The sequence below is a fragment of the Musa acuminata genome, chromosome BXJ3-7, assembly GCF_036884655.1.
Source record: "Musa acuminata AAA Group cultivar baxijiao chromosome BXJ3-7, Cavendish_Baxijiao_AAA, whole genome shotgun sequence".
Classification (NCBI taxonomy): domain Eukaryota; kingdom Viridiplantae; phylum Streptophyta; class Magnoliopsida; order Zingiberales; family Musaceae; genus Musa; species Musa acuminata.
Window position 1 is genome coordinate 39,488,938 of NC_088355.1, and position 26,476 is coordinate 39,515,413.

General features: G+C 40.3%; 3 protein-coding genes and 1 long non-coding RNA gene across 6 annotated transcripts; 2 read left to right on the plus strand and 2 right to left on the minus strand.

The window, feature by feature from the left end:
* The first annotated feature begins 657 nt into the window (after positions 1–657).
* On the plus strand, positions 658–2,155 carry LOC135642728 (E3 ubiquitin-protein ligase AIRP2-like). 2 transcript variants are annotated; one of them, XM_065159117.1, is made up of 6 exons: positions 658–903; positions 1,066–1,228; positions 1,324–1,390; positions 1,500–1,734; positions 1,847–1,970; positions 2,053–2,155. In XM_065159117.1, exons 1-6 carry the CDS (start codon positions 818–820, stop codon positions 2,068–2,070), a joined length of 693 nt encoding a protein of 230 aa, XP_065015189.1. In that variant the 5' UTR covers positions 658–817; the 3' UTR covers positions 2,071–2,155. The 2 variants fall into 2 exon arrangements, with proteins under 2 accessions (XP_065015189.1, XP_065015188.1); XM_065159116.1 differs by having other exon boundaries at positions 664–903; positions 1,847–2,155.
* Positions 2,156–4,625: 2,470 nt separating this feature from the next.
* LOC103992602 (MA3 DOMAIN-CONTAINING TRANSLATION REGULATORY FACTOR 1) lies at positions 4,626–11,819 on the plus strand. Its single transcript, XM_018829176.2, has 4 exons — positions 4,626–4,792; positions 4,875–5,133; positions 9,344–9,438; positions 9,630–11,819. The coding sequence occupies exons 2-4, from the start codon at positions 4,902–4,904 to the stop codon at positions 11,403–11,405; spliced, it is 2,103 nt and encodes a 700-aa protein (XP_018684721.2). The 5' UTR covers positions 4,626–4,792; positions 4,875–4,901; the 3' UTR covers positions 11,406–11,819.
* Positions 11,820–20,966: 9,147 nt separating this feature from the next.
* LOC135643201 (uncharacterized) lies at positions 20,967–23,611 on the minus strand. Of its 2 annotated transcripts, XR_010498172.1 has the most exons (4): positions 23,034–23,611; positions 22,572–22,607; positions 21,423–21,566; positions 20,967–21,347 (listed from the first exon to the last, which is right to left on the minus strand). It is a non-coding gene; the product is annotated as an uncharacterized LOC135643201 (long non-coding RNA). The 2 variants fall into 2 exon arrangements; XR_010498171.1 differs by lacking the exon at positions 23,034–23,611 and having other exon boundaries at positions 22,572–23,020.
* Positions 23,612–23,803: 192 nt separating this feature from the next.
* LOC135643200 (V-type proton ATPase subunit c1) lies at positions 23,804–26,292 on the minus strand. The gene is made up of 3 exons (XM_065159893.1): positions 26,114–26,292; positions 25,715–26,000; positions 23,804–24,133 (listed from the first exon to the last, which is right to left on the minus strand). Exons 1-3 carry the CDS (start codon positions 26,187–26,189, stop codon positions 24,001–24,003), a joined length of 495 nt encoding a protein of 164 aa, XP_065015965.1. The 5' UTR covers positions 26,190–26,292; the 3' UTR covers positions 23,804–24,000.
* Between the last annotated feature and the right edge of the window lie 184 nt (positions 26,293–26,476).

Genomic DNA, 26,476 nt, shown 5'->3' on the forward strand with positions numbered 1-26,476 from the left:
CTCTCTCTCTCTCTCTCTCTCCACCTATCGGGTCTGGAGATGAGATTGGATGAGGAAGAAGATGCATGAGTCAAGACTTGGGTTTGACTGCTCGATCCATTTAAATTGGATGATTCTTGTAAGGATTTGTAGATGACCAAGCTTTTAGAGGATGAGGCGAAAGAAAGGCTGGACATCATGTGGAACTCTAGTCCAAAACTCCATGAATGCCCTTCCTCCATGCGGTCGCTGTCCCTGTTGACGAACAGGCTGGTGGAGATGTGGCTGCGGTCGTCGGCCCAGCCGCCCAAGAAGCAACCAGAAGGTTGCAGCCCCGCTCTCTCTCTCTCTCTCTCTCTCTCATTATTATTATTGTAGCTTAAGATAATATGAAGACGGGAGTGGGTCCCACAGCGCCGTCCAATCAACGAACGTTCAGTAGTTCTGGGAGACGACGAGCAGCAGCTATTATCACCTTCGGAGATTTTATTTTAATGTTATTTAAATCAAATATCATCTTTATTCACTCGTTTTTCTTATAGTGATAATATCTTAAAGAGTCTATTAAGTCCTCCATATTTTAATTTTTAATTGTTTTACTATTTAAATTAATAATGATGAGAGAGAGAGAGAGAGAGAGAGAGTGGGGCTGCCTTATCCCACTGTGGTTAGGTTGTCCCCTTTCTCTCATTGTACTTGAAGGTTCTGCTATATGATCAACGCATAAGATGGCAGCTCAGAGGATCCTAATCTCATCTGCCCCATTTCTTCCCCGGCTAGTCCCCTCTCCTCCTCCTCCTCCTCCTCCTCATCGTCGTCGTCTTCCGAGATTGAAGCCATGCTTCAGAGCCAGCTTACAAGGCCACCATCCTTCAGAGGTTCCCTTAAAGCCCTCGAAGCTGACATCAACCACGCCAACACCCTGTAATCTCCCTCCCTCTCATATCTTGTATATTTGTGTATGTTGTTTCTGTCCAGATAGTGTTGGTGATCCATGCGGTGGTGGATGCTTCTATTTTTGGTCTGAATTCTGTGATTTCGTCATCGGATGACATGGTCTTCATGTCCTGGTGCTTTGGATCACAGGGCAGATGCTATTCGGAGAACCTACGGTGGTGCCTGTCTTCAGATGAGGGTGTCTTGCAGCCCGTTGGCCCCCGTCTTTCTCTTCCTGATGCAGTGGTTGGACTGCACTTGCTCTTATAGCCTCCTTCGTTATTTAGGGCTTTTCCAGATACTTGTCCACAAGGTACTCTTTGAACCGTTTCAGGTGTCGATCATCGAAGAAGGAATGCAGTGCTTTGGTAGCTGTAAGACTGACAACTTACTTGCTGCATTATGCAGGTTTATGTTGATGGTATGAGAACTATATCCACCTTTGAAAGACGGGCTAGCATTAGAGAGTTCTATGGTGCATAATCTGAACTTTATATTTGTGTTCCAAGGGTCTTAAATTGCCTAAGTTTGATATATATGTATATTATCCTCACACAGTTATTTCCATTAAACAAAATTTGCAGCTATCATATATCCTTCTCTTCAACAACTCGAGAGCAACTTGGCGGAAAGAGAACAATCTAACGAGAAAGGCCGAGCTAAAGAGATGGTTGGCAGGAAAAGGATGGAAGAGTGGAAGAAGCTCGCTGACAGGGATTTGGACAGGGACGACGAGTGTGGAATTTGTCTGGAAGTTTGCACCAAAATGGTCCTGCCAAGCTGCAACCATGCTATGTGCATAAAATGCTATCGCGACTGGTGATTGCTTACCCCTGTGTCGTGTTGTTATGTTGTCGTTCACTTTCAAATTCCATTTGGCAGTACATCTTGTTTTCCTTTTTACTGAATTTGACATTTTTTTTACTTTCAGGAATGTGAGATCTCAGTCTTGCCCCTTCTGTAGGGGAAGCCTCAAAAGAGTTCAATCAAGAGACCTATGGGTTCTTACAAATAGGGACGATGTCATTGACACTGTGGCTTTAGAGATGGACAATGTAAGGCGTTTCTATCGCTATATAGATAGTTTGCCGCTGATCATTCCCGACACCCTTTTCTTTGTCTATTATGACTATGTAGTATAATCAGGAGACTTGAGGAGAATGGTGTAAGATTGTTTGAAAGCCGACCATCCCTGGTGGAATGGGTCTGGTAAGAGAAAGTTCTTCCAATCTCACACTTACTCAAATTGTGCAGTAGACGACCATTGTAACTCTCCTCAGAATAATTGCATATGAAATTTGTTCTTCTGAAACCTGATGTACATGTGTATTGCCAGGGATGACAGGAAACTTGTGAGAGAAAATGTAAAAAAAAAAAAAAAAAGAGAGAGAGAGAGGGAAGCTCACTATCTGCTAATTAACTTTGTGATCATGTCATTGTGCCTTAAAGTTAGCTGAACACCTTGTTTTTTCTTTGATTTCGGTTAAGTTATGCTTGATACTTATGATTATGTTTGATGATAAATGCTGAGAATGCGATAAACTGAATTTAGATTTCTCTGTAACTTTCTTTTGTATATATACACCTTATTCACCAGCCGCTATGCCTAGTTATATGTTTCGATTGAGATTGTTTTTGTCGGTGTAACTTGTCGAGTTATAGTGTTTTGTATGACGTGTTAATATTAGCTTGGAACTTGGGCAACATAAGTTTATATTTGTTGTTCAGGGTTCATATGTCTCTGTTACTTATGCAGCCTTAGGTCAAGGTGTCAAACTAAGAATATGAAGGTACATTTAAGTGTTCAATTGTAGGCCAAAACTAACTGAGAATAAGAATTACAATACCTGAAGCAATTTATAGGTAGAACATTTGGAAGCTATCAAATTTGAATGCCTGGATGTTGTTTGCAATATCATGAAGCTAGTTTGTTGATGTGAACTCTTAGCTGCTACCCGGTGACTTGAATAACTTATAAGAATTTGGAAGATGCCTCTGAAGTTGTTATTTGTCGAGGCCTTTGAAATAAAAAAGGAGTTACATGAGCATACACTGAATCAGGTGGTTATCCAACCCAGGAGGACTTGATGATAAATTATTGATTATTCTGATCAAAATCTTGCTGATGATTGTTCTCTGGTAACAATTCATATCTAACTCATAAGAATCATTATGCACATGTGTTTGGTTCTAGTAACAATGTATTTATTTGTTCATGTAATTGGCAATGTGAAGATAGTAGAAGTTTACAGTATTTAGCTCCCGAACCACGATAAGCATTTTCATGGATTGGTGCAAAAAACCGGTGGAATGAAGTTATTTTGATAAATCATCATCAGAAATATGGGCATAATTTTTGTGCAAGTGAGGTTAGACTTGTGCTGCTCTTTTAGCCATTTCTCTCATGCTTTCTGTAAACAAAAAATGTTGCCTGTGAACATCAAAAGAACATGACAAGGCATGAGTTGTATCTTCTATCATAGACTTACAATTGCTCTGATATATGAGAATTACATATGTAACCTCTGTTGTCAATCAATAGTTAGAGCTGGCCCTGTGAATCAGTTGGCACATTTCACTGTCTTGCATTGTTTAATCATTTCTTTGTGTTATTCCTTTGTCTCTTGGTCACGGACAAAACTGTAAACAGCATGTAGAGAGTTTATAGTAGACTTGACAGTCTCAGTTTGATTGGTTTTTATGGCTGTTTCAGGTTTGTAAACACAGGTTATGTGCAGTCGTTGTGTAGACGTAAAATTGTGACCATCCAAAAAGGCATTGTTTTATCATTTCTCTTCTTTATGAAAAGACAATAGGTAAAAGATTTTGGACAGACATGAGGTGCAATTCGTTATTTGTTGCTGGAACAAATGAACCTGTTTTTGGCGACTCTGTTTCTTTGGTATGTGAAAAATTAAATGGATTGAGCTTGGTAATTTGGTTTTGATAGACCAAAACCATTTATCAATCACAAAAGTCCCAAGTGATGACTAGAAAGTATGGCTTGGTTGACCCACTCCTCTTTTCTGCATGGTTCCTCCTGCTTGTGTTCTTAGTTCATTGTGGCAGGAAGATGGCAGTAATGAAATCAGTTGCAGTATATGGATGTGTGAGGCTGTGAACATTCGTTTCTTCTTGAATGCTTTTGCACCTTAATACTTGCATCGGAAAACTGTATTAGAGATTAATACTTCAGTCAATTAGGTTTATAAGGAACATATAAATTTCAATTAGGTTTATAAGGACGAGAATTAAAATATAAATTTTAATTTGTCAAAAATTAAATTGATTAGTCTGAATTATCTGTTCCATTCATGGAGTTATGACGTGCGTGAATATTTCATTTCGGATCCGGTGAACTTTTCGGACCTCTGATACGCATTCGTCGATCCGACAGGCCCATTGCGGATCACGCCAGTATAAGTCCGCCACGTCGCTCTCTAATTGACCAAAACTATTTTCTTCGAACATTCGGACCTACCCGGGAATCGACGTTTCTTGTGACGGGCCCCACCGCAGGCTCGCACGCGTGATTGTCTGCGGGTAGGGAATGGGAGAAGCGACCTAAAATGGGGCGTGTCAAGTTCTCAAAGATGGAGCGGAATGGGCCACGTGTTAACAGGATAGGGATCCGCTCGACCCGACCCCTCTCTCTCATGACGTGTACACCGAACCGAGAGCGTCTCTCCATATATAAACAGCTCAACTGTTGCTCAATCCCCTCTCCCCCCTTCAACCCCCTTCTCCGAAACGCCGAATCGAATTCGCCGGATCGATCGAAGACCTCCCTCGAGATCCAATTCTTCTTAGGGCTTCCGATCTTCTTCGCCCCCTCGCCCCTCTTGGCTCGAGATCCCCGAGCCAAAAGCCGATCGAGGTTCTCTTTCGATCTCGTTACGTTCTGCAGGCGATTTTCTGGTTTCTTGGACGAGTTTTGTTGAGATGCGTTTGATTCGTAGGTTGGTGGCGCGATTGGGGGAGAGGAGATGGCGTCGCCGAAGAAGGAGGGGTTCTTGACGGAGGAGCAGAGGGAGGTGCTGAAGATAGCGGCGCAGAAGGCCGAGGTGCTGTCCTCGTCGCCCAAATCGCCCACCAAGCTGGTGCTCTCCGAGATCCATACTAAGGGCGGGGGCGGGGGTGGCGGGGGGAGGTCTCCGTCTTCTGGCGTGAGGCACGTGCGGCGCTCACATTCCGGGAAGCTAGTGCGAGTGAAGAAGGGTGAGTGATGCTTTGTCTTGGTTTTCTCTCTCTTTTTTCGCTGGTAATCTTCAGATTATGCTATGGGGCGTTTGGAGATGATCTGAAACATGAACTGATGGACGTCCGACTTTAATATATTTGTTATCCCTTAATTTTAAGGTGAGTGAGTGGGATAAAGATACTTAGGTTAGAAGGCATGACGAGTCGATTTTATGTTTTTGTGCACAGTATGGCGTCTTTACCTGTATTTTTATTTCATAATATACTCTGTGGCAATAACGTCAGATTACAAAATTAAAAATGAAGAGAATAGGTCAGAATTTAAAATACAAAACGCAGCAGACAGACAACGTTGTACTGCTGATGATCTGGACTTTTCATTGATCTGCCGGTGTATGTATTTTGTGCTAGTTTGTGTGAAAAATTTTGTGTAATTGTTTTGGTCATACGTAGTTTTAGATATGCTGAGTTGCCTACGGATGCATAAGAGCTCAATTTTGGAAAGGCAATTTAAAGGAGGGGGGATAATTAACTGGGGCAGGATTGAGAATCTTCTTGTCCCCAATTTTTCTGGGATTGTAATAACTCTTTGTCAAGATAGCTACCAGAAGATGAGGATAGGTTGCTGAGGGATATCAGAATTTATTTATTTTTCATTGTTCTGTAGTAAAACCACCTCTCTGGATTTCTTTTTTTTTTTTCATTGTTTTTTTCATCCCTTCAGTTGACCAAATTTCCGTTGCCTTTTAGAGAAGTCTCATATAAATAGAAAACAACAGCGTTAGCATATATTTCGTAGATTAGGTTGGTAATCCTTGGATCAATCTGCCAACACTGACTGCAAACCATCTTAAAATTTGCAGTTTTGGCTGGTTTGCATAGGTTTTTGTCATATATATATTTGATATGATAATCTTGAATGGGTTTTATAATGAAATTGGAACATTAAATGATCTATAAATGTCATTGTAGGTTACTTGATCATGTACAACTTGAACTTTGAAAATGAGTGAAGTAATGTTATGAACATGCCAGATTTGGATTGAAGGTTGATGAAATTATGTCAAAAATTGTAAAATGATAAGCGTGAATAAATATATTTTGTGTTTTATAAGTCCTGATACATTATAGCAAGTAACGAGAAGCATATACAACTAAAAAAATTACAAGCTTGTTATGTTCGAAAAACTGCTTTTTAGTCCTCAATAATTCATTTGGGGCATGTTAAATGAATCACGTTTAGAAAAAATATTGATTTAACAATTTACTTTGGTTGCATAATATATCAGACTTTTGGTACTTTGTTGGAGTTGCATCTAGCCTAATACAATGTTACTTTTTTGGTCATGCTTCATTGAATTATTTCATTCATACTGGGTTTCGTCAAAGAAAGAAGCCAGGGGGAAAACCAAGGCACGTGATGGACCCTTTACTTTAATAAATGATGCTGATGCATGCCTGCTTTAGGTCTTTTGGCAGACTAAGCTACTTTATCCGTTCATGTACATTGAGGTTGGCAGTGGTTTGAGCCCATCATGCCCAAGTTTTAGTGAAACAACCTTCTATATTCACTATGGTTTGTGGTCTGCATTTATGGCCGGTATATCTCAAATGAAGTTTTGAATTGTAGTAATAAGATGTGTTCTTAGATAAAACAACCTTATGCATCTCACTTTAGGTGCAGTAAGAATTGTCTGTTTTTATGTGCAGTTGTTACATATAAATCTGTAAATTTGGGGAGTTTTGCCTTTTTAAGCACCCAAGGTCATCTTAGTACTTCTATTGGCCCTCATATCTAATTATTATATTATGCAAAATTTATCAGATCCTACCATTGATTACGCCTTTAGTGGCCTGCCATACAACACATGATTGTTTTCTTCAAATTTTTTGACCAAAAGAAGCCTGTATATGATGCCCAGCTTGCAACTTTCTCCTTGATACCCTTGATACTTCCTTGAAACTAAATTTCTTTGTGGTTTGCACATCTGAGTTCCTTCATGAAATTTAGTAATTTGTTATATGGAGTGGATTAAATCTTCAATTCTTGGCTAAGCTGTCATAAACTGGTTCCAAAGATCATATTTTGCAGACAAAAAGAAAATTAATGTGTTGAGTAACCACGTTGTTGGTAGCATCAAGTTCATTTTTAATTATACAAGCATCACTGCTTCTCATGAGGAAGTTCTGCAACCTTAGACACAAGGATTGCATGTTTCGAAACTGCAATCGTACTTACCTTTTTTTATTTCTCATAAAGCTGATGCAAACGGTTTGTCACATTGCAGGTTTTAGAGAATTGATTGTTAGCTTTTTAGAATTATAGCTGTTGCACTATTTTATCTTCAGATGGTAACCTTGCCATATGTTTGTGCAAAATCCTCAGACTATTGCTTTCATTCTTTTGGCTTTTACATTTCTGATCATGTGTAAAGCTTTTATAGTTCTAGACGTCAATTGTCACTGCTAAAGTTTTAGATGAAACTAATGAACAGGCAACAGTAAAGCTACCTGTTTGAGTTTAAAAAAGAAATCAAGTGACAATATATCATTTGAGTTAAAAAATTCTATGAAGACAAATCCTATAATAAAGATCTGTAGAGGTATTTATTATGTGGTCATACAAAGTTGATGAAAGTCGCACCCTTTTAAAAATAAGCTAATTGGAGTTTGAAATTTGATAACATGTACATGATTATAGAAACATGATTCCTAAGTTGATTTGCTTCAGCTGCTGCTTAACAGATGCTAAAGAGAATTCTACCAGCCTATTAGTGAAGACATACTGTCATCATTCTTCTCCATCTTGTTTGAGAATGTTTGTCTATCGATGGGACTTAGTTGAGATCATCTAACAAAGTTGGATTATGTATGGAGAGATTAACATATTCCTTTCTTGTAAAAGACCATAGAGTCACTACTCACTATTTTAGCATAATTTGTGAAAGCTAGTACTGCAATAGAAATTTTGAAGAAAAAAATATTTTGCTAGCTTTTGCTCCATCAAGAAATGCCATATTGTCAATGTTCATATTGTCAATTGTTGTTTTTTTTTTTTTGGCAATAACATTACAGTTTACATTCTGAAGCATTCTGGTTCTAGGTATTCATTCTAATGTCATTATAGGCCACCACTTTTTATACTTTACCAATTACATTAGTTGGATTTCCTGTTATTTTTATATTTTGCTGTCTTTTTCAAGAAGGTTGTCTTCATCTCTCTCTGTTGACAAAACCAAAGGAAGAAGAATATCAATTAGAATATATGCACTAGCTTACTCGATAACTTTTTCAATGTTTAGATATATGACTGGCAAGTTGGTTTCTTACTATTGCTTATTTTGTTTTTGCTCTATGAATTGTTGTTAATTATTTTTAATGCTTTGTTACCCAATATTAACTTTTTGTATTGCTTTGAAATTCTAGATACCCCCCCTTTCAGCATTTTATATATAGTGTAGAGGTCTACATGTTATTTTTATACATAATTTTTAGATAAGAAAAGAGAACTTATTAACTGGATGCTAATGCCCATGGAAGGCTTTTTAGATGAATCTCTCATGCTATTCTAGTTGTTCTATTGTTCGTAGCAGGATGTTAATGTTTTTGGAGGGTTTTTCAGATGAATTATAATTTATAGGGTATTTTCTCATGCTACTCTAGTTTCTCTATCGTTACTTGATTCCTATAAGAATTTTATTTATTTTAGCTTTGTCTAAACATGGATGTTCTTGGATATCTCCACCATTCCTAGTTAGGGTTAAAATTGATGTGGAGATCATCCATGAATATCCAGAATTAGAATTATCATGCTGTTATATTTGAGTTATTGTCGAAGTAAAAATTATGGAGTGGCAGTATCGATTGCATTTGGTGGTTGTAGGTTGTTCTGCATCTGTTCATGGACTAGTTAGATTTTGTTGGAGACAATCAGCATTTACTAATACCATAATTATGACATTATAGAAACAATTGATTTCAAAAAAAAAAAAATTCATGGACTCAATTTGATTTGTTTTCTAAGTAGTTTAAAGGACAAGCAGTTCTTAGTCTTGTTTATACTTATTATATACATTCTCAATGTCTACTGCATCATGTTGCTACTATACTATTTAGTTTCAATATTTCAGCTAAAAGTATAAATTTATTAATATTGTTGTCATTGGTTCTTTATTATTGCCTTTTTCTTAACAAATCGGAATGTTCCTTCACCGGGTATGTGATTTAGATGGTGCTGGTGGCAAAGGAACATGGGGCAAGCTCTTGGATGCTGATCCTGATTCACGCGTTGACCCAAATGATCCTAATTATGATAGTGGAGAGGTATGAGACTCTCACATTCACTCTTTTATATCTGGAGACATACATATGACTTCATATGCATATATGAAGGTGCTTGTGTATTTTTGTACAGTAGTTATATCCTTCTTCTTTTGTTATCATGTATGATTAGGGAAAGCTCAAGAAACAGACACTTGATGAGGATTACACATTCATTGTGTTTGCAATTTCAGGAACCATATCAGCTCGTGGGTGCCACTCTTTCTAACCCTATAGACGACTATAAGAAATCTGTGGCAACAATCATAGAGGAGTATTTCAGCACTGGTGTGGTAGAAGTGGCAGCCACGGATCTTGGAGATATTGGGTCTGATCAGTATCATCACTTATTTGTTAAGAAACTTGTTTCCATGGCGATGGACCGGCATGACAAAGAGAAAGAGATGGCATCTGTTTTGCTATCCTCCCTGTATGCCGATGTAATTACTTCGGCCCAGATCAGCCAAGGGTTTCTCATGTTACTCGAGGCTGTTGACGATTTGGCGCTTGACATACTTAATGCTGTTGATGTGCTGGCTTTGTTTATAGCCCGTGCAGTTGTTGATGACATCCTACCTCCTGCCTTTCTCACAAAAGCGAAGAAAACACTTTCCGAATCCTCTAAAGGTCTTCAGGTTGTTCAAACTGCTGAAAAAAGTTATCTCTCGGCTCCCCACCATGCAGAGTTAGTTGAGCGTCGATGGGGTGGCACCACTCATTTCACTGTCGAAGAGGTCAAAAGGAAGATCTCAGATTTGTTGAGAGAATATATAGAGAATGGAGACACTGCAGAGGCCTGTAGGTGCATAAGGGAACTGGGAGTTTCATTCTTCCATCATGAGGTTGTGAAGCGGGCACTGGTGCAAGCAATGGAAAATCAAACATCAGAGCCTCTTATATTGAAGCTTTTAAAAGAAGCAGCAGAAGAACTTTTAATCAGTCCTAGCCAGATGACCAAGGGTTTCTCACGGCTTGCTGAGAGCCTCGATGACCTGTCTCTTGATATTCCTGCTGCAAAATCCTTATTCCAGATGATAGTTCCTAAAGCGATTTCTGGTGGATGGCTTGACCCTTCTTTTCTCCAATCAAAAGAGGCAGAGGACGAAGACAGAGATGAAGGTTATGATAAATTGAGGAAGTACAAAGAAGAAGCTGTTACGATAATACGGGAATACTTTCTCTCTGACGACATACCAGAGCTTATTAGAAGTCTCGAAGATTTAGGTGCTCCGGAGTACAATCCTGTTTTTATTAAGAGACTAATAACCCTTGCGATGGACCGCAAGTACAGGGAGAAGGAGATGGCATCTGTTCTGTTATCTGCGCTTAGCATGGAAATATTTTCAAGAGATGACATTGTTGATGGGTTCATAATGCTGCTCGAGTCAGCTGAGGATGCGGCATTGGACATATTGGATGCCTCAAATGAGCTAGCACTATTCCTGGCCAGGGCCGTAATTGATGATGTCTTAGCACCGCTCAACTTGGAGGAGATCAACAGCAAGCTCCCGCGCAATTGCAGCGGGAGTAAAACTGTTCACATGGCTCGCTCGCTAGCATCTGCTCGGCATGCTGGTGAGAGACTTCTGAGATGCTGGGGTGGTGGCACTGGTTGGGCGGTGGAGGATGCAAAGGACAAGATAATAAAGCTTCTGGAGGAATATGAGAGCGGAGGAGATGTGGGAGAAGCGTGCCAGTGTATCCGTGATTTGGGAATGCCTTTCTTCAATCATGAAGTGGTAAAGAAGGCATTGGTTATGGCGATGGAGAAGAAGAACGAGAGGCTGTTGGGTTTGCTGCAGGTGTGTTTCGATGAATGGTTGATCACCATGAATCAAATGACAAAAGGGTTCTCAAGAGTAAGGGATGGGCTCGATGACTTAGCTCTTGATATTCCCAATGTGGAGGAGAAGTTCCAGCAGTACATGGAGCACGCGAGAAAGCACGGCTGGCTTCTGGCGTCCTTTTAGGTTATAGCAGCTATGCCTCACTTCATTTCGTCCCTTGTCGGCTGGAGCGTTTGTTCAACCCGTGGCGGCGGTTTGATTCTCGTTTTCCGGTTCATGCAGTTTTCGGTTCGTATTCCTGGAAATGTGGGATTGAAATCACGCGTGCCTCCTTTTGACTTCACTGGGATCGTTCCTCTTTAGTTGGGTTGGGTTGGGTTTTTTTATTATTATTATTATTATAAATTTGCTTTTGGTAGTATTTTTATTGGTGATAGATTTCAGATATCAGGATTAGTGAGACATATTCTTATGGTATTGCCATGAAGAAGACGAATGGGTCCTTCATTATGTATATGTTGGTCCCGGCTTCTCATCAACCGAAGGTGTCTCTGCCTTTTATGGTTCTCTTGGAATGGATGACATTTCCATTTCTAACTTTTCCTTTCTGCTGAAAAAAATTCAAACTTTTCGTTTTGCTGACTCCCACTACTACTCGGAAGGATCGTCTGATACTTCATATCGAAGACGGCTGGCTCAGGTGGTGTGTTACTGCCGTGTACACAATCGCTATCGACATCGTAAGAACCGATGTCTTGTTTCTATACATCTTAGATTAACCAATGACAAGCCAGGTTTAATAGACGGGTAACGGAATTAATGGGTGTAAATGTTATCGATCTTGGTCGTGACCGACTTATCTTCTTACCCCATAACAAACTTTATCGTTTCTTTCGTTCCCTCTCGCTCGCAGTTGGTTCTCTTCTCGCCTCTGGTGGCCGCGACAGCGAGGGGTATCCTCCGCCGAGTCTCCGACGCCCGCGCGCGGTCTCCCCCTCACCCACCCCGGCCATCGCTGCCGGTTCCTCTACGTCCTATCTCTCTCATCTCAGTCCGAATCCGCCAAGGCCAAGCGCATCGAGACCTTCTCCGCCGGACAAACGGCAAGATCGACCTCGGCGAATGCGGCTCTATGATCTTGGATGCCCTCATCAAGATCAGGAACGAGACGGACCCCTCCGTCTCTTTCGGCCGGTCCTTACGCGTGGGCGGACATCGATGGCTACAACGGCGTCGCCCGCCTCACCAAGATCCTGTACTCGGCGGCAGTTGGTGTTCGTTGATCCGGTCGTGGACATAATCACAGTTCATTACAAGTGCGCGAAGCTGTGGATCAAGATGAAGCCCCGGTGCCCGACAAAGGAAGGGGATCTCGAAGGATGGCGCGGAGCTGGTCGGGATGTACGAGTGCGAGACCTACTTCGGGCCCGCATGCCCTCCAGGTATTGCTCATTCTTTTATTTGATTTCTTTTCTAAAGAAATCTTTCGCTCTGCTTTGTTCGCTTTCAAGATTTATATATGTGTTTTTCTTGAATAATTTTCATGTGATACCTGATTTTTTCCTTGGTGCTTAATTGACTGACCTATCGCAGTAATTTCTCAATGTTGAGCGGATTTCTTTCTTTCTCTTTCCTTCTTTTGCCCGATGAAGCCCCACCACCCACCCGCGGAAGGAGATCTCCCAGGGCACGAAGGAACCGCGAGACCTACTGCAGAACCTTCTGTCCTAGCTATGGAACCGTGAGACCTACCTCGGCCCCGCTGCTCTCCACGCCCGCAAGTATTACTCCTTTCGCCTGATTTCTTTTCTAAAAATGTCTATCTCAGCTTTGATTGCTTTCAAATAGCTTAAAGATTCCTTATCTTGAAAGTCTTTTATGCAATTTCTGATTGTTTCTTCGTGCTTAATGACTTATCTATAATGAAGTGAATGTATCTTTTTAGTATGATGTTGTCTACATGTGTGATGTTGATATATATATATATATATATATATATATATATATATATATATATATATATATATATATATATATATATATAGTATAGTATGATGAAGTGAATATATCTTTTTAGTATGATGTTGTCTACATGATGTTGATATATATATATATATATATATATATATATATATATATATATATGTATTCATATATATATATATATATATATATATATATAGTATAGTATGATGAAGTGAATATATCTTTTTAGTATGATGTTGTCTACATGATGTTGATATATATATATATATATATGTATTCATATATATATATATATATATATATATGTATTCATATATATATATATATATATATATGTATTCATATATATATATATATATATATGTATTCATATATATATATATATGCAAGGTCTGTCATACCGAATCGTACCGCCAGATACGGGTAGTACGTACCGGTCCGACAGGCCAGTGGTACGCGAACCGCCCCGTACCGGTCTGACTGTAGCAGTGCATTGTAGTAGTACAGCGCACCAATACACTGTAATAGTGCTCGGTGCACCTGGGTGTACCGCTCGGTATACCGTACCGTACCGGTACCGAGCCCAGGTCAAAATACTGGTACGATACGATATTGCGAACCTTGTATATATGTATATATGTATATATATATGTGTATATATGTATATATGTATATATATATGTGTATATATGTACATGTATGTATGTATATATATATACATATACATATACTTATATATTTATAGACAATGGCACAATGTTTATAATTCCAATAGGCTGAACATGAGCTGGTGTAGGAAGGATATGGAATTGGTTTACAATTGCTGCTGTATGTGCTGAGTTGGGTGGTCATGGTCTTCTTAGCTTCCACATTTGTCTCTAAAGAATAAACATGACTGCGAGATTTGGATTAGTGTTTTTATGTATTATGTTTGTGATGTTTGTTCACAGACAATTGTCTTTGAGAAATATTTTGTTGTGCTTGATGTAGAACTTCATTTGATTGTTGATCAGTCAATTTTTTGTGCTAGTATTCTTTCTTGTGGTTTATTTATTTCTCTGTTTGTCTCAGCTTCTGCACATTGTAGATTTTTCTTCTTTTTTTTTTTATAGAAAGGAGGGTCATCCTCTGTATTATCCTCTTTTGATGAAGTGAATGAGTTGAATTACGTTGTTGTTAGAATGTCTCTTACGGAATCTTCGTGTATGATTTATTACTGATAGGAATCAGGAACGGACACCAACTGGTGGTATAAAATTTCTATCGGGAAGTTGCTCTTTTAAGAGTTACATTTCAACCAAGGATCATGTACTTGGACAAATTTTACTGAATATTTTGAGGACTAAATTTCCTTTATGCTTACAGTTCAAAATTAGGAAAGACAGGAAAGTATGTGTTTAGATAAGGAGTATATTATATAGATTTTTGTTTGCATATTCAATGCTGTTGAAGAATGATGAGATGATATAGATTTCTTGGGCAGTCTTTACACTCCTTGCTGAGGTATATTATAGATCATCGTTGATGCGTCCTTCAAATTTTGATAACTGGTATGCGGTTGCAGTACTGATATGGTAGTGGCATGTGCCAATTGATTGAAGTTGGATTAGCATTAGACCTCGTAATGGGAAATCTCCTTATGTATGTATAATATATCCTTTTGGAAATCACAAATTATGTTGGCTTTTATTGGTTTGTATTTCTACAATCATATGATGAGTTGCTGAGTGAGCGATGATCAAAAGGTTGATGAACCCCATGTTGTTTGTATAATACTTGGGAGTTGAAGAAATTGGATATAAGCTTCTTTAGGTCGAGGTGGATGAGTAGCAAATATATGCAAATGTCTTAGAAGCTAGTGAACATTGGATTTATCTTTTATTAACTGTCGTAAACAAACTAAATTGTATAGAATGTTGTTATTGAATTATTAAATGTCTTGGGAATACTTTATAGTGTGTTGATCACCCTGTTTTATTAAAATTTGTTTCATATCATGGTTTTCTCTGTTGTACAGGTAGGTATCTACGATTTTTTATTTTTTTATTTTTTTATTTTTAAATGAGCTAATAACAATCACCAGCTCAGTTAAGGAGAATCTGCAAGATGGTGGATGCAAAGCCCGACGAAACAGGAGCACCTCCGGGATCGAACGAGGAGGAACCTTTAACCCATGCAAGTTTGATACAAATAATAAAAAATAGTAGTAATAACAATAATAATAATAATAATAATAATAATAATAATAATAATAATAATAATAATAATAATAATAATAATAATAATAATAATAATAATAATAATAATAATATCGTCTAGAGAGAGTGAGGAGAAGTTGCTTGTAGATTTCCAAAACCCACTAAGAAAGACCCACACAGGTCTCAATTCCCATACAACCTGCCGAACTCAGGAGCCGAAATCTGATTGACGGAAGAATTTCAATTAGCTTCGACAATTATAAAGCAGCATCAACATCCAGTAGGATCCGTTACAACAACGCGGATGACGAAACATTCAGCGATGAAGAGGAAATCCGAAGCCACACAATAGCTGTCAACATTCAATTAAACGACAGCGAGGACGAGGCCGAGGAGCTAAGGGAAAACCTTAATTCCTACTTCCAAGGCACCCACATCACAGAAGAGGAAGTAGAGATGCCGTACCCTCGGAAGCGTCAAAAGGAATTAATCGCAGCAGGACTAGAGGAAGAACTGATAATGGAATACCCACAGTTAGCAAGGCTATCTCAACAGGTATATTCATCATCTGCTATATCAAATTACAGGCCACCGACGGACTCAACCATGGGACCCATAAACTATCCTCCGGCTGTAAACATAGAGTCCACAAGTCAAAGACCAGAATATGAAGGGCACTCAAGACAACCAAGGTTCAGGGCAAAAAACTTCTCGGAAGCCTGGAACCTCCCTTCAGCCTTCCAACAGCAAGGAGCAATGTTCATAATCCCATCCCAATTGGGAATGTTTGATGAAGTTTTCATGAGATGGGAATCAGTAACAAAAAACTTGGTATCCTTACAAGGATTTACTGATCCCCTAGCGAAAATGGAGTTTATTGAAAATCTGCTTGGAGAAGCAGAAAAACTAGCATGGATCCAGTGGCGAATGGCCTACCCAGAAGAGTATCAACTACTAATGGCCAATGCAGATGGGACAGGAGGAACACAAAATATCCTCTCACAACTGCGGACGATTTTCATACTGGAAGACCCATTTCAGGGATCCACAACAGCACAGGAAGAGGCCTACAGAGACCTTGAAAGGTTATCCTGCACTAATCTCAAAAACATTATTCAATTCTTAAATGATTATATGAGATTGGCATCAAAGACAGGAAGGCTATTCATAGGCCTAGAGCTATCTGAAAAATTATGGTCCAAAATGCCAGGAGAATTGGGAAAAAGAATCAAGGAGGCATTTGAAGCAAAATATAGAGGAAATACTATAGGAGTAATCCCAAGAATACTCTTCTCCTACAAATACCTGGAAGCCGAATGCAAGGATGCTGCATTCAGAAGAGCATTAAAGGACCTATCTTTCTGCAGTGAAATTCCTATTCCAGGATACTACAACAAACCTGAGAGAAAATATGGGGTAAGAAGATCAACAACCTACAAAGGTAAACCCCACTCATCTCATGCCATAATTGAGAAAAGAAAGCACTTAATAAGGAACAAAAGGTGTAAGTGCTATCTCTGTGGAGAAGAAGGACATTTCGCAAGAGAATGCCCCAATGACCGGAAAAACATCAAGAGAGTTGCTATGTTTGAGCAACTAGACATTCCGGATGAATATGAAATACTATCTGTACAAGAAGGAGAAAACCAAAGCGATGCAATCTATTCAATTTCTGAAGGAGAGGACAATGAAGATTTACAGTACGGTATTCACTCCTTTACTCATAAAATATTCGCTTTAATAGAAAATAGTAGGACTTGGTGGATAGGTCCGGAGACAGGTTACCGGAAAAGAATACAAGTTTCACAAACACAAGCTGAGTGCAGACATATATGGGAAATCAACACCGAACTTCCACCAGAGTGGGAAAAATGCAAATGCTGCAAAAAAAATTTCTCAAAGAAGACACAGAAGGCATTGTCCATTATGCAAGATTACTTCATGCGGAATGTGCAGCATATATTATTTCGACAAAAGAACCCCCGTCATGATGGAGGAACCTCCAAGGTATGAACCTAGAAATTTGCTTCAACAACAACAAGATTTTATTAACCATTGTGAAGCAGAGATAAGAAGGCTAAAAGGAGCGGTGGAATCCGAGCAACAAAAGGCTAAGGAGCTGGAAGAAATGCATGTCCAGTCTATAGCCATAGCCTAAGAAAATCTCCGTCTAAAGAACGAGGTAGTAGAGCTAAAAGCAAAATATGACAAGTTGAAAGAAGAAATACTAGAAGCTAAGACTAGAAAAGGCTGATCTCCTAAGAGAAATACAAAAGCTAGAAAAAAGAAGAATTGAAGAAAGTGAGGAGGAAGAAAGTGAGGAAGCCCTTGTCCTCCTAGAAGAAGAAACTCAGAAAATCCTGTCAATGGAAACAAAGGAAATAGGGGGGACGAGAAGGGCCAAGAATATGCTCTTCAACTTAAAGGTACATATGGAAATTTTAAATATTCCCACTTTTGAGGTTAACGCTATCCTAGACACAGGCGCCACTACTTGCTGCATAGATGAAAGGGCTGTTCCAAGCGCTGCAATGGAAGAAAACCCTTACATAGTACATTTCAGTGGGATTACCTCCAAGACGACAGCAAACAAAAAATTAAAGGGAGGAAAAATGACTATTGGGAATAATACTTTCAGAATCCCCTACACTTATGCGTTCACAATGAAACTTGGGGATGACATCCAAATGATCATCGGATGTAATTTTATAAGGGCAATGCAAGGAGGAGTCAGAATTGAAGGTAATATGGTTACATTCTACAAAAACTTAACAACCATCAATACCTTGCCCTACATCTCAACAGCCGCAGCTATAGAGGAATTGGATTTAGAAGAAGAAGATTATATCCAAATCCAAGAGGCAGTACTCTATTCAGCGGAAGCACAGCAAAGTGACAGAAATATAAAGGCCAAGTTCGGAAGCCTGTTAGATCAGCTGAAGGCCCAAGGCTACATTGGGGAAGACCCCCTTAAACATTGGGAGAAAAACGAGATAACCTGCAAATTGGAAATCAAAAACCAAGACTTTGTAGTAGAAGACAAACCCCTAAGACATTTAACACCACAAGCAAAGGAAGCCTTTTCCAAACATGTAAAAGCACTACTGGACATAGGGGTTATCAGACCAAGCAAGAGTAAGCACCGAACCACTGCTATAATTGTTAATTCAGGAACTACTGTTGATCCTATAACAGGAGCTGAGAAGAAAGGAAAGGAAAGGATGGTTTTCAACTACAAGAGGCTTAATGACATCACCGAAAAAGATCAATATAGCCTTCCCGGCATCAATACCATCCTCAAAAAGGTCAGCAATAGTAAAATCTACTCAAAATTTGACTTAAAATCCGGTTTTCATCAAGTTGCTATGCACCCCGACTCCATTGAATGGACCGCATTCTGGGTCCCTGAAGGATTATACGAATGGCTTGCAATGCCATTCGGTCTCAAGAATGCCCCTGTTGTGTTCCAGAGAAAGATGGATAATTGCTTCAAAGGTACTGAACAATTTATTGCAGTATACATTGATGACATTCTTGTCTTCTCAGAAAATGAAAAGGATCATGGGCAACACTTGGCCAAGATGTTAGAAATATGCCAAGAAAATGGCCTGGTCCTAAGCCCAACAAAGATGAAAATCGCAGTAAAGGAAATTGAATTCCTTGGGGCAGTTTTGGGAAACTCCAAGATCAAGCTGCAACCCCATGTTATTAAAAGGATCACAGACTATCAGGAGGAAGACCTCACGACCAAAAGGGGCCTTAGATCTTGGCTGGGACTTCTAAATTATGCAAGGAGTTACATACCTAACTTGGGCAGACTCTTAGGCCCATTATATTCAAAAACAAGCCCGATTGGAGAGAAAAGACTGAATGAGCAAGATTGGAAGCTAATCAAGAAGATCAAAAAACTAGTGCAAAATCTCTCGGATCTAGAGGTACCCCCAGAAGACTGCTTTATAATACTTGAAACGGATGGATGCATGGAAGGGTGGGGAGGTATCTGCAAATGGAAAAAACAAAAGTATGATCCCAGGAGCACTGAAAAAATATGCGCCTACGCTAGTGGAAAGTATAGCCCAATCAAATCCACTATAGATGCTGAGATGCATGCAGTCATGAAAACTCTAGAGGCATTGAAAATCTATTTTCTTGATAAAAAGGAGATCATCATCAGAACTGACTGTCAGGCAATAATAAGCTTCTTCAACAAGTCTACTCAAAACAAACCATCTAGGGTCAGATTGATGGCTTTCGTAGACTACATCACTAGGAGCGGCGTAGAAGTCAAATTCGAGCACATTGAAGGAAACAGTAATATTCTGGCCGACTCTTTATCTCGACTAATAAATGTTCTGGTTGCAGGATGGCCGAGCGAATCGTTACTGTTGCTCATAGAAGCAACTCAGGAAGTTCAAGCCAAACCAAACCCCAAGGCAGTAGTACATCTGAGTCAATTAATAAACCAGGTGACCTCCTCATGCAATACCAACAAGAGCTGGGTAAGCTTAGAGCCAGAACACAAGAAGGACTCCCATTGGACGAAATGGGATTGTCCGAAAGAAAACTCGGAGCAATCCAAAAGGAAGTCGCCCGACAAGCATGTAAAGCGCTACAGCAATTCAGGGACATCCACCTAATCAAAGTGGAGGAGTACCAAAGAAGAAGTGGAGGAAAGGACAACTGGTATAAGGACTGGTTGCCAGTTGTCCTCAAGCAACAACAACAACTAGAGACGACTTTATCACTAGCAAAGGACGTCTCACAAAGGACAACTAGCTTCAGCCTCTAGGAGGATGGTGAACCCTTGGCAACAGCTAGAGCATCTGCTTTCCCTTAGTCACCAAGTAAAGACGAGTTGAGCCCCGGGGAGCCACTCGTAGTGTTGTCAATAATTAACAAACAGCTGGCAACAGCTGGAGCATCTGCTTTCCCTTAGCCGCCAAGTAAAGACGAGTTGAGCCCCGGGGAGCCACTCGTAGTGTCGTCAATAATTGACAAACAGCTGGCAACAGCTGGAGCATCTGCTTTTCCTATAAAAACTTGAGATATATGAGTTGAACGGATAAGAATGCGATGGGGCCCAATGAGCACCCGGTTCTATCCTTTACATCTATATATTCTCTCGTTTAGTCTCTTGAAGGGCATCGGTCGAACACCAGAGTCCTACTTGAGAAAGAAACTGTTGGTGTGTCCAAACCTTCTGTAAGCTATCCAGACTTCTGTAAGCATTTTAAGCTTTCTATAAGTTCTTTGTGCTTAACATTTCTTACGAAGTTTGTCGATTTCTCCTGCATCCCGCTTCCCACTTATGGTATCAGAGCATTAGCTCATAACATCTCTGTCATTTACGATCGAACTTGTCTTTCTCTAGACGATAACATTTGTGTCCGAACTTGTCTTTCTCTATGGAGTGTCTGGATCCTTGTTTGTAGGATCCCGAGATGAATATACCTCATCCCGCAAACTCGTTCATCTCACTCTATTTAGACGATAGGAGAGTGAGACGAACGAGTTAATTGCATGAAACGCGAACCCACGACCTTTTCACATTCACACCGCATTGACCCCAAAGCAGTAAACGTTTTGAAGAGAAATAATTAAAGCTCAGGGAACGGAAACTATAAGGATTCGTACAAGGATAAAAAGCACCGTTAAATTATTGCGCAACTCTCTCTCGGCCAACCGACCAAAGTGAAATCCTCGGATTGTCTCTTCCTTCCTCATGCCTGCCAATGGTCACGCTCAAACCCAAATGCCCAACATCCCCTCTGCAAGCTGCAGACGCATCTCCCACGCCGCGGCTGTTGCCGGACCCGTCTCCTCCACTTAAGCTACACTGACGCGGCCTTGTCGGGGCAGCAGATAGCGGAGCTAGCTAGCAGAGCGGTGTCGCCTGTCTCCTCCCAATAGTCCGGCCATCGATGGGGTCCTCTACAACATACTGCAGCCCAAATAATATTCAAATCAAACAAAAAAATAAATTAAAAATGGAGTTGCGGGGTATCGATTCCCGTACCTCTCGCATGCTAAGCGAGCGCTCTACCACCTGAGCTACATCCCCGTGATGATAAATAAGCATAACAGAACTAGAACATATAAAATGAAACAGGGAAAAACCGACGCCCTTGATTCCAACTTATCCAGAAGTAAAAAACGACATCTGCAACGAGTTCCACAATCAAATGGTGACGGAAACTCGTCTTTAGTAAAACGACAAGTCTGAGCATGCATGACTTCTTGCAGATAAATAATGCATGTCCGAGTATTTTTGAATGATTAATCAGACATGCATGCTCACATCTATGAAACATAGATCAAAAGCACAATTGCGTCCATCACCGAGAGAGAGAGAGAGAGAGAGAGGCACCTTAGCAGTAAAATCAAATCCTAAAGAAAACAAATAACCAATGCGCAATCAAACTGGTATGAACTTTACCTTACAGGAAGCGGGTACCGAAACATGCCCCCAAAGAACAAAGCGGAAAAGATCGAAGTAGAAAACCCAAGGAAATCCCAAGAACAGGAAGCTTCGACCAAAAGGAGTTGTAGACGAGACGAGGAGATGAAGACCCAAAATATTCAAGAACAAACCTAAAGAAATCTCAAGAACAAGAAGCTCCAATCAAGAGGAACAGTAGGAAAATGGGGTGACATAGAGAGGAGGAGAGACGATCGCAGAAGAGGAAGATGAACCTAAAGAATCCCCAACATTCAGAAGAAGACTGAATCGAGAACGAACCTAAAGAAATCTCAACAGCAAGGAACAGTAGAAACGGGGACGAGAGGAGAGGAAGGATGAGTGGAGAAGGGGAACCGGAAGAAACCCCAAAAGAATAATCAGGTGAAGACTGAAGAAAACACTGAAAAATTCAACAAGAGACGTAAATAAATCTAAAAACCAGAAGCTTCGATCAAAAGAAACAGCGGAAAGAGGGAAGTAGAGGCGAGCTGAAGAAAACCGTGAAACAACTTCCAAGATTCGTGAAGAAACCCAAAACAAGTCACAAGAACATGAAGAAAACTGAAGAAAGCCCAGAAACAAGGATTCACGAGAAAACCTAAAGAAAATCCCATGACCAAGAGGGATAGGAACAGAAAAGAAACCTGATACGACGAGAGAGAGATGAGGGGGAGAATGTGCGGCTCTGTCCGCCGATCTTCTTACCGTCGGAGTCGTCTGGACGATCCCAATCCTCCACATCTGTTGAAGGAAAACCAACCCAAAGAAACCGTGATGAGGCAAAGAGAGGAGGGGGCAACCGACTATGTATACGAGAAGAGGCCAATGCCATCACGTGACCCGCAGGTGATAAAATAGACGGTGATTGATTGATCGACATAATACAATGCCACAATTGATTGATAATAATCAAATGTCATCCATCACCTGACATAAAATGAAAAATGATCTATCGATGTGAAATATGCCTTACGGAAATATATATTAAAAAAATGATATGGTCTCGCTATCAATGCACTTCTTCTTGGATGCCTTTGTAGTTTGTTACCCCAAGTACTAACTACTACTACTACTACTAAAGCCATCAAAAAGAGGAAACAGAACAAAAGAAAATAAAGAGTCTAATTAATAGAACGAGAGAAAGAAAGCGATTGCTTAGATCCGAACCCTGATCTTGGACGATGTGGTGGCTTGAGAGAATTGCTTTAGGAGGTAGCATGGGAGAGTGCCACTGAACTCTCGTTCCGTGTATCCAGATCCTGTTGACGGAAGAGCCAGTTTGGGGTCCAAGAAAACCCTCAAGATTCAAAGGGAAGCAAAAAAGAACCTAAAGAGAAGAGAAGATGAAACAAAAACACAAAAAAAAATCTGTCCTAAAAGGACAAGAAAAGAGGGAGAGACGTCCAACAGAACCCGAAGGAAACCCAACGATAAGCTTTGATCTAAATTGGCACCAGAAACAGGGAAATGACGAAAACAACAGAAACAAGAAAGATCTTTCGCTCGCAGGAGTTCTTGAGGCCGGAATCGAGAAGGGAAATCCCAAGCGAATGAAGAGGAAAGGCAAAGAAAGAGTGAAAAAGAAGACGAATAGCAACGATGGCGGCTTGAGAGTTTGGGAAAGAGGAGGAAGGACGAGGAACCGTTTGGAAGAGAGAGCCCGCACACCTCGTCATTCACTTGAGGCGACCGCATCAAGTGACGCACGGGTAGAAGACCGAGGAATCGTATGGAAGAGAGGGTCAGCACACCTCATCATTCACTTCGGACCGTCCGATTTGGAGCTGCTATCATCTTCCATTCACCTCGGACCGCTACTGGATGAGACGCTCCGACGGCCGTCTGATTTGGAGGAAGCTACATACATGCCTGCAAAGTTTGTCATCAACACAGTCGAATTTTTACAGGGCGGTACAGAAGGAAACGAGACGGCAGAGTGGACCAAAATTATATGAAGGTTGCACGTCTATAATCATTCGTACAAATAAAAGTGCAGTGACAAATTATTGAGGATGTAGTGTGAGTTAACAAACAACAAGACTCTCATCCGAGGAGAGTCATTTGAATAAATTACATTATGATAACAAAAAAGTTGCAGAAATATACTACGGCGAGCACACTCGTCATGTGTTTCTTACTCCGCTCGAGATTGACCAGCCCGAGAAGAAAGAATAATGCCAACGATAAGACCATAGAGCGCGAGAGCTTCCGCAAAGATGAGAATAAGAATCATACCTACGAAGAGCTTTGGCTGCTGCGCGTTGGCCCTACGACAGATATAAATAAATAAACCCACAACACTATTATTATCTTGCAAAATAAATCCAGCTTAAATATCGGAAGTGGATCAATTAACTAAATAATGTGTCAGAATGATTGCTATGCACAACCCATCAAATACTTCATGTAAGCATATAAATAGATGAGCCCAAAGTGCAGATCAAGTAGTGGTAATTTGCTAAACAAGTTTCATGAAGGAGTTGGGGGGATCTGTTATTCCCACGAAATCTTTACACTCCTACTTCATTGACAACACTAATGTCGTCGGATGCGGAGGGTTAATAGCATCAACCAGGCTCATGTCAGAATAAGCAAGCATAAAAAAATTAGCTTCAAAAAGTTCATCCCACCTTATGAAAGGAATGGAACCAATGTTATCAAGATAACAGGTGTTACTAAGACTATAAATGACTGCACTGACCTTAATTATAAATCCTTCATGACCAAAACCAAAAACAAGCTCACTGGATATTTCGGTTCAACATCATAACTCTTACACCATTACATCCATGATCATAATGCTAAATCATGACTAAACAACATGCTAATATAACATTGGATTTACTTGTAAAGTCCTAGGTGCTTCCCAGAAATAAGGTAGGCAGGGACAAAGTTTGGTGCTTCTCACACCGGAAGAACAGCTTGTCGATGTACCTCAAAACTGTGTATGCCATAGGAGACGTGGCAGTTACATCTAATTATATGATCTCCAAACAGAGCTTAAAGCCGATCAACCGATCCATTCCTTTCTATCACCCTGCTTCTAAGTTGCCCTAGCTACAGGACATAGAATCTGCCTATGGGGAGCTTTTACCTTTATTTATACACTTCTTTGGCATTAGCATTGGGCCGACTGAGTCATCACTTCATGCTGAATGAGGTGGGGGCTTAGCACATAGAAATGTTGCAGTATACTTCAAAAAGAAGGAACAATATTCAAGGTAACTAGATCTGGTAAAGACAAACATCAAAATTTTTCGCATATTCATCAACTTTTTTTTTTTTCCCTTGAGTTACCTTTTTATGATCTTACTTGTTCATAAAATTGTTATATTTTTTTTCCTAACTATTTGATCGAACCACCGGAACTGAACTCCATACTACTAAAATTACCAAAACCGTTTAAGGTTAGACTGGTAACGAAACCAAATGTTACTTTGAGCCTTGGGTTAACGAAAACAATTGAGTTGAAAGATAAACAAAGGTGGATGACAAAATGGTGATAATGAGCTAAAAATGTAGACTCTATGCGACCGACATAACATCATGTCTTTCCAAGATAAATAAACAGTCTTGAAATATGGCCATTTTTTGTTCTTCTTTTCATTAAGATACATTCTGGCAAAATACCACTAGGAAAACCTCTAGTAAACACTATGTTACAATTTCAATTATACAATCAAGCATTAGATATTTCAGATACATCTTGAGTAATTAATGGCGACGATATATCTACACATAATTGAGAAACAAATGCCTAATATGCAAATCTGACACACAAACACACACAGACAAATATAGATCACTCTTACATCTAAAGAGATTGGATAGGGGGATCGAATAGCTACCTTACTCCAGCATCGCCCACGATGCCGATCGCCATCCCAGCCGAAAGTCCTGCAAGGCCACAAGCCAACCCAGACGAGAGGTGCGCGTACCCGTCAAAGAGATAGTACGACTTGGCCTTGGGGTTGATCCCGGTACTGATGATCACCGCAATGATGAGACCATAGATCCCAAGCACTCCAGCCATGACGACGGGCACGATCGACTTCATCACCAGCTCCGGGCGCATCACACCCATGGACGCCACACCGACGCCGCTCTTCGCCGTCCCGTACGCCGCCCCCATGCCTGTCAAGACCAAGAACCAACCGAAACCATTCCAAAAAGCCGAGCTGCTACATCAAAGAATCTGGACGACCAAATCGAAACACACGATGGGCGAGGGAATTGCGGGAAATTACAGGAGAAAACGAGGGCCGCGGCAGCGCCGAGGAACCCGAAGAAGGGGGCAGTTTCGTCGCCGCTGAACGTCGACATCTTTGCGGCGGACTTGGGAAACCCTAGTTTCGTGGAAGGAGGCGAGGTGGAGAAGGCGGAGGAGAGGAAAGAGACGAATGGCTGGCTTCCATCATTGTGGTGATCGGAAGAGGTCTTTCATGGGTCGGCGATCGATAGAGGCTTGTGAAACAATACACCCTTCGATTTGATAAAAATTACAATTTAGACCGTGAGACAGAGCACGATCATTCTTATGGGTCTTTTGGTCATTAAGCATTATATAGTTTCGCCTTCTTTGGCACGGAGGACACGTGAAACGCCTGTCA

Excerpts from the sequence above, each read along its gene's own strand:
- LOC103992602 (XM_018829176.2), top strand. The coding sequence starts at position 4,902 with ATGGCGTCGCCGAAGAAGGAGGGGTTCTTGACGGAGGAGCAGAGGGAG. Across the intron at positions 5,134-9,343 it reads GCTAGTGCGAGTGAAGAAGG|ATGGTGCTGGTGGCAAAGGA; the intron begins GTGAGTGATGCT and ends TATGTGATTTAG. Across the intron at positions 9,439-9,629 it reads CTAATTATGATAGTGGAGAG|GAACCATATCAGCTCGTGGG; the intron begins GTATGAGACTCT and ends TTGCAATTTCAG.
- LOC135643200 (XM_065159893.1), bottom strand. The coding sequence starts at position 26,189 with ATGTCGACGTTCAGCGGCGACGAAACTGCCCCCTTCTTCGGGTTCCTC. Across the intron at positions 26,001-26,113 it reads CGCGGCCCTCGTTTTCTCCT|GCATGGGGGCGGCGTACGGG; the intron begins GTAATTTCCCGC and ends TGGTCTTGACAG. Across the intron at positions 24,134-25,714 it reads GTGGGCGATGCTGGAGTAAG|GGCCAACGCGCAGCAGCCAA; the intron begins GTAGCTATTCGA and ends TATCTGTCGTAG.
- LOC135642728 (XM_065159116.1), top strand. The coding sequence starts at position 818 with ATGCTTCAGAGCCAGCTTACAAGGCCACCATCCTTCAGAGGTTCCCTT. Across the intron at positions 904-1,065 it reads ATCAACCACGCCAACACCCT|GGCAGATGCTATTCGGAGAA; the intron begins GTAATCTCCCTC and ends TTTGGATCACAG. Across the intron at positions 1,391-1,499 it reads TAGCATTAGAGAGTTCTATG|CTATCATATATCCTTCTCTT; the intron begins GTGCATAATCTG and ends CAAAATTTGCAG.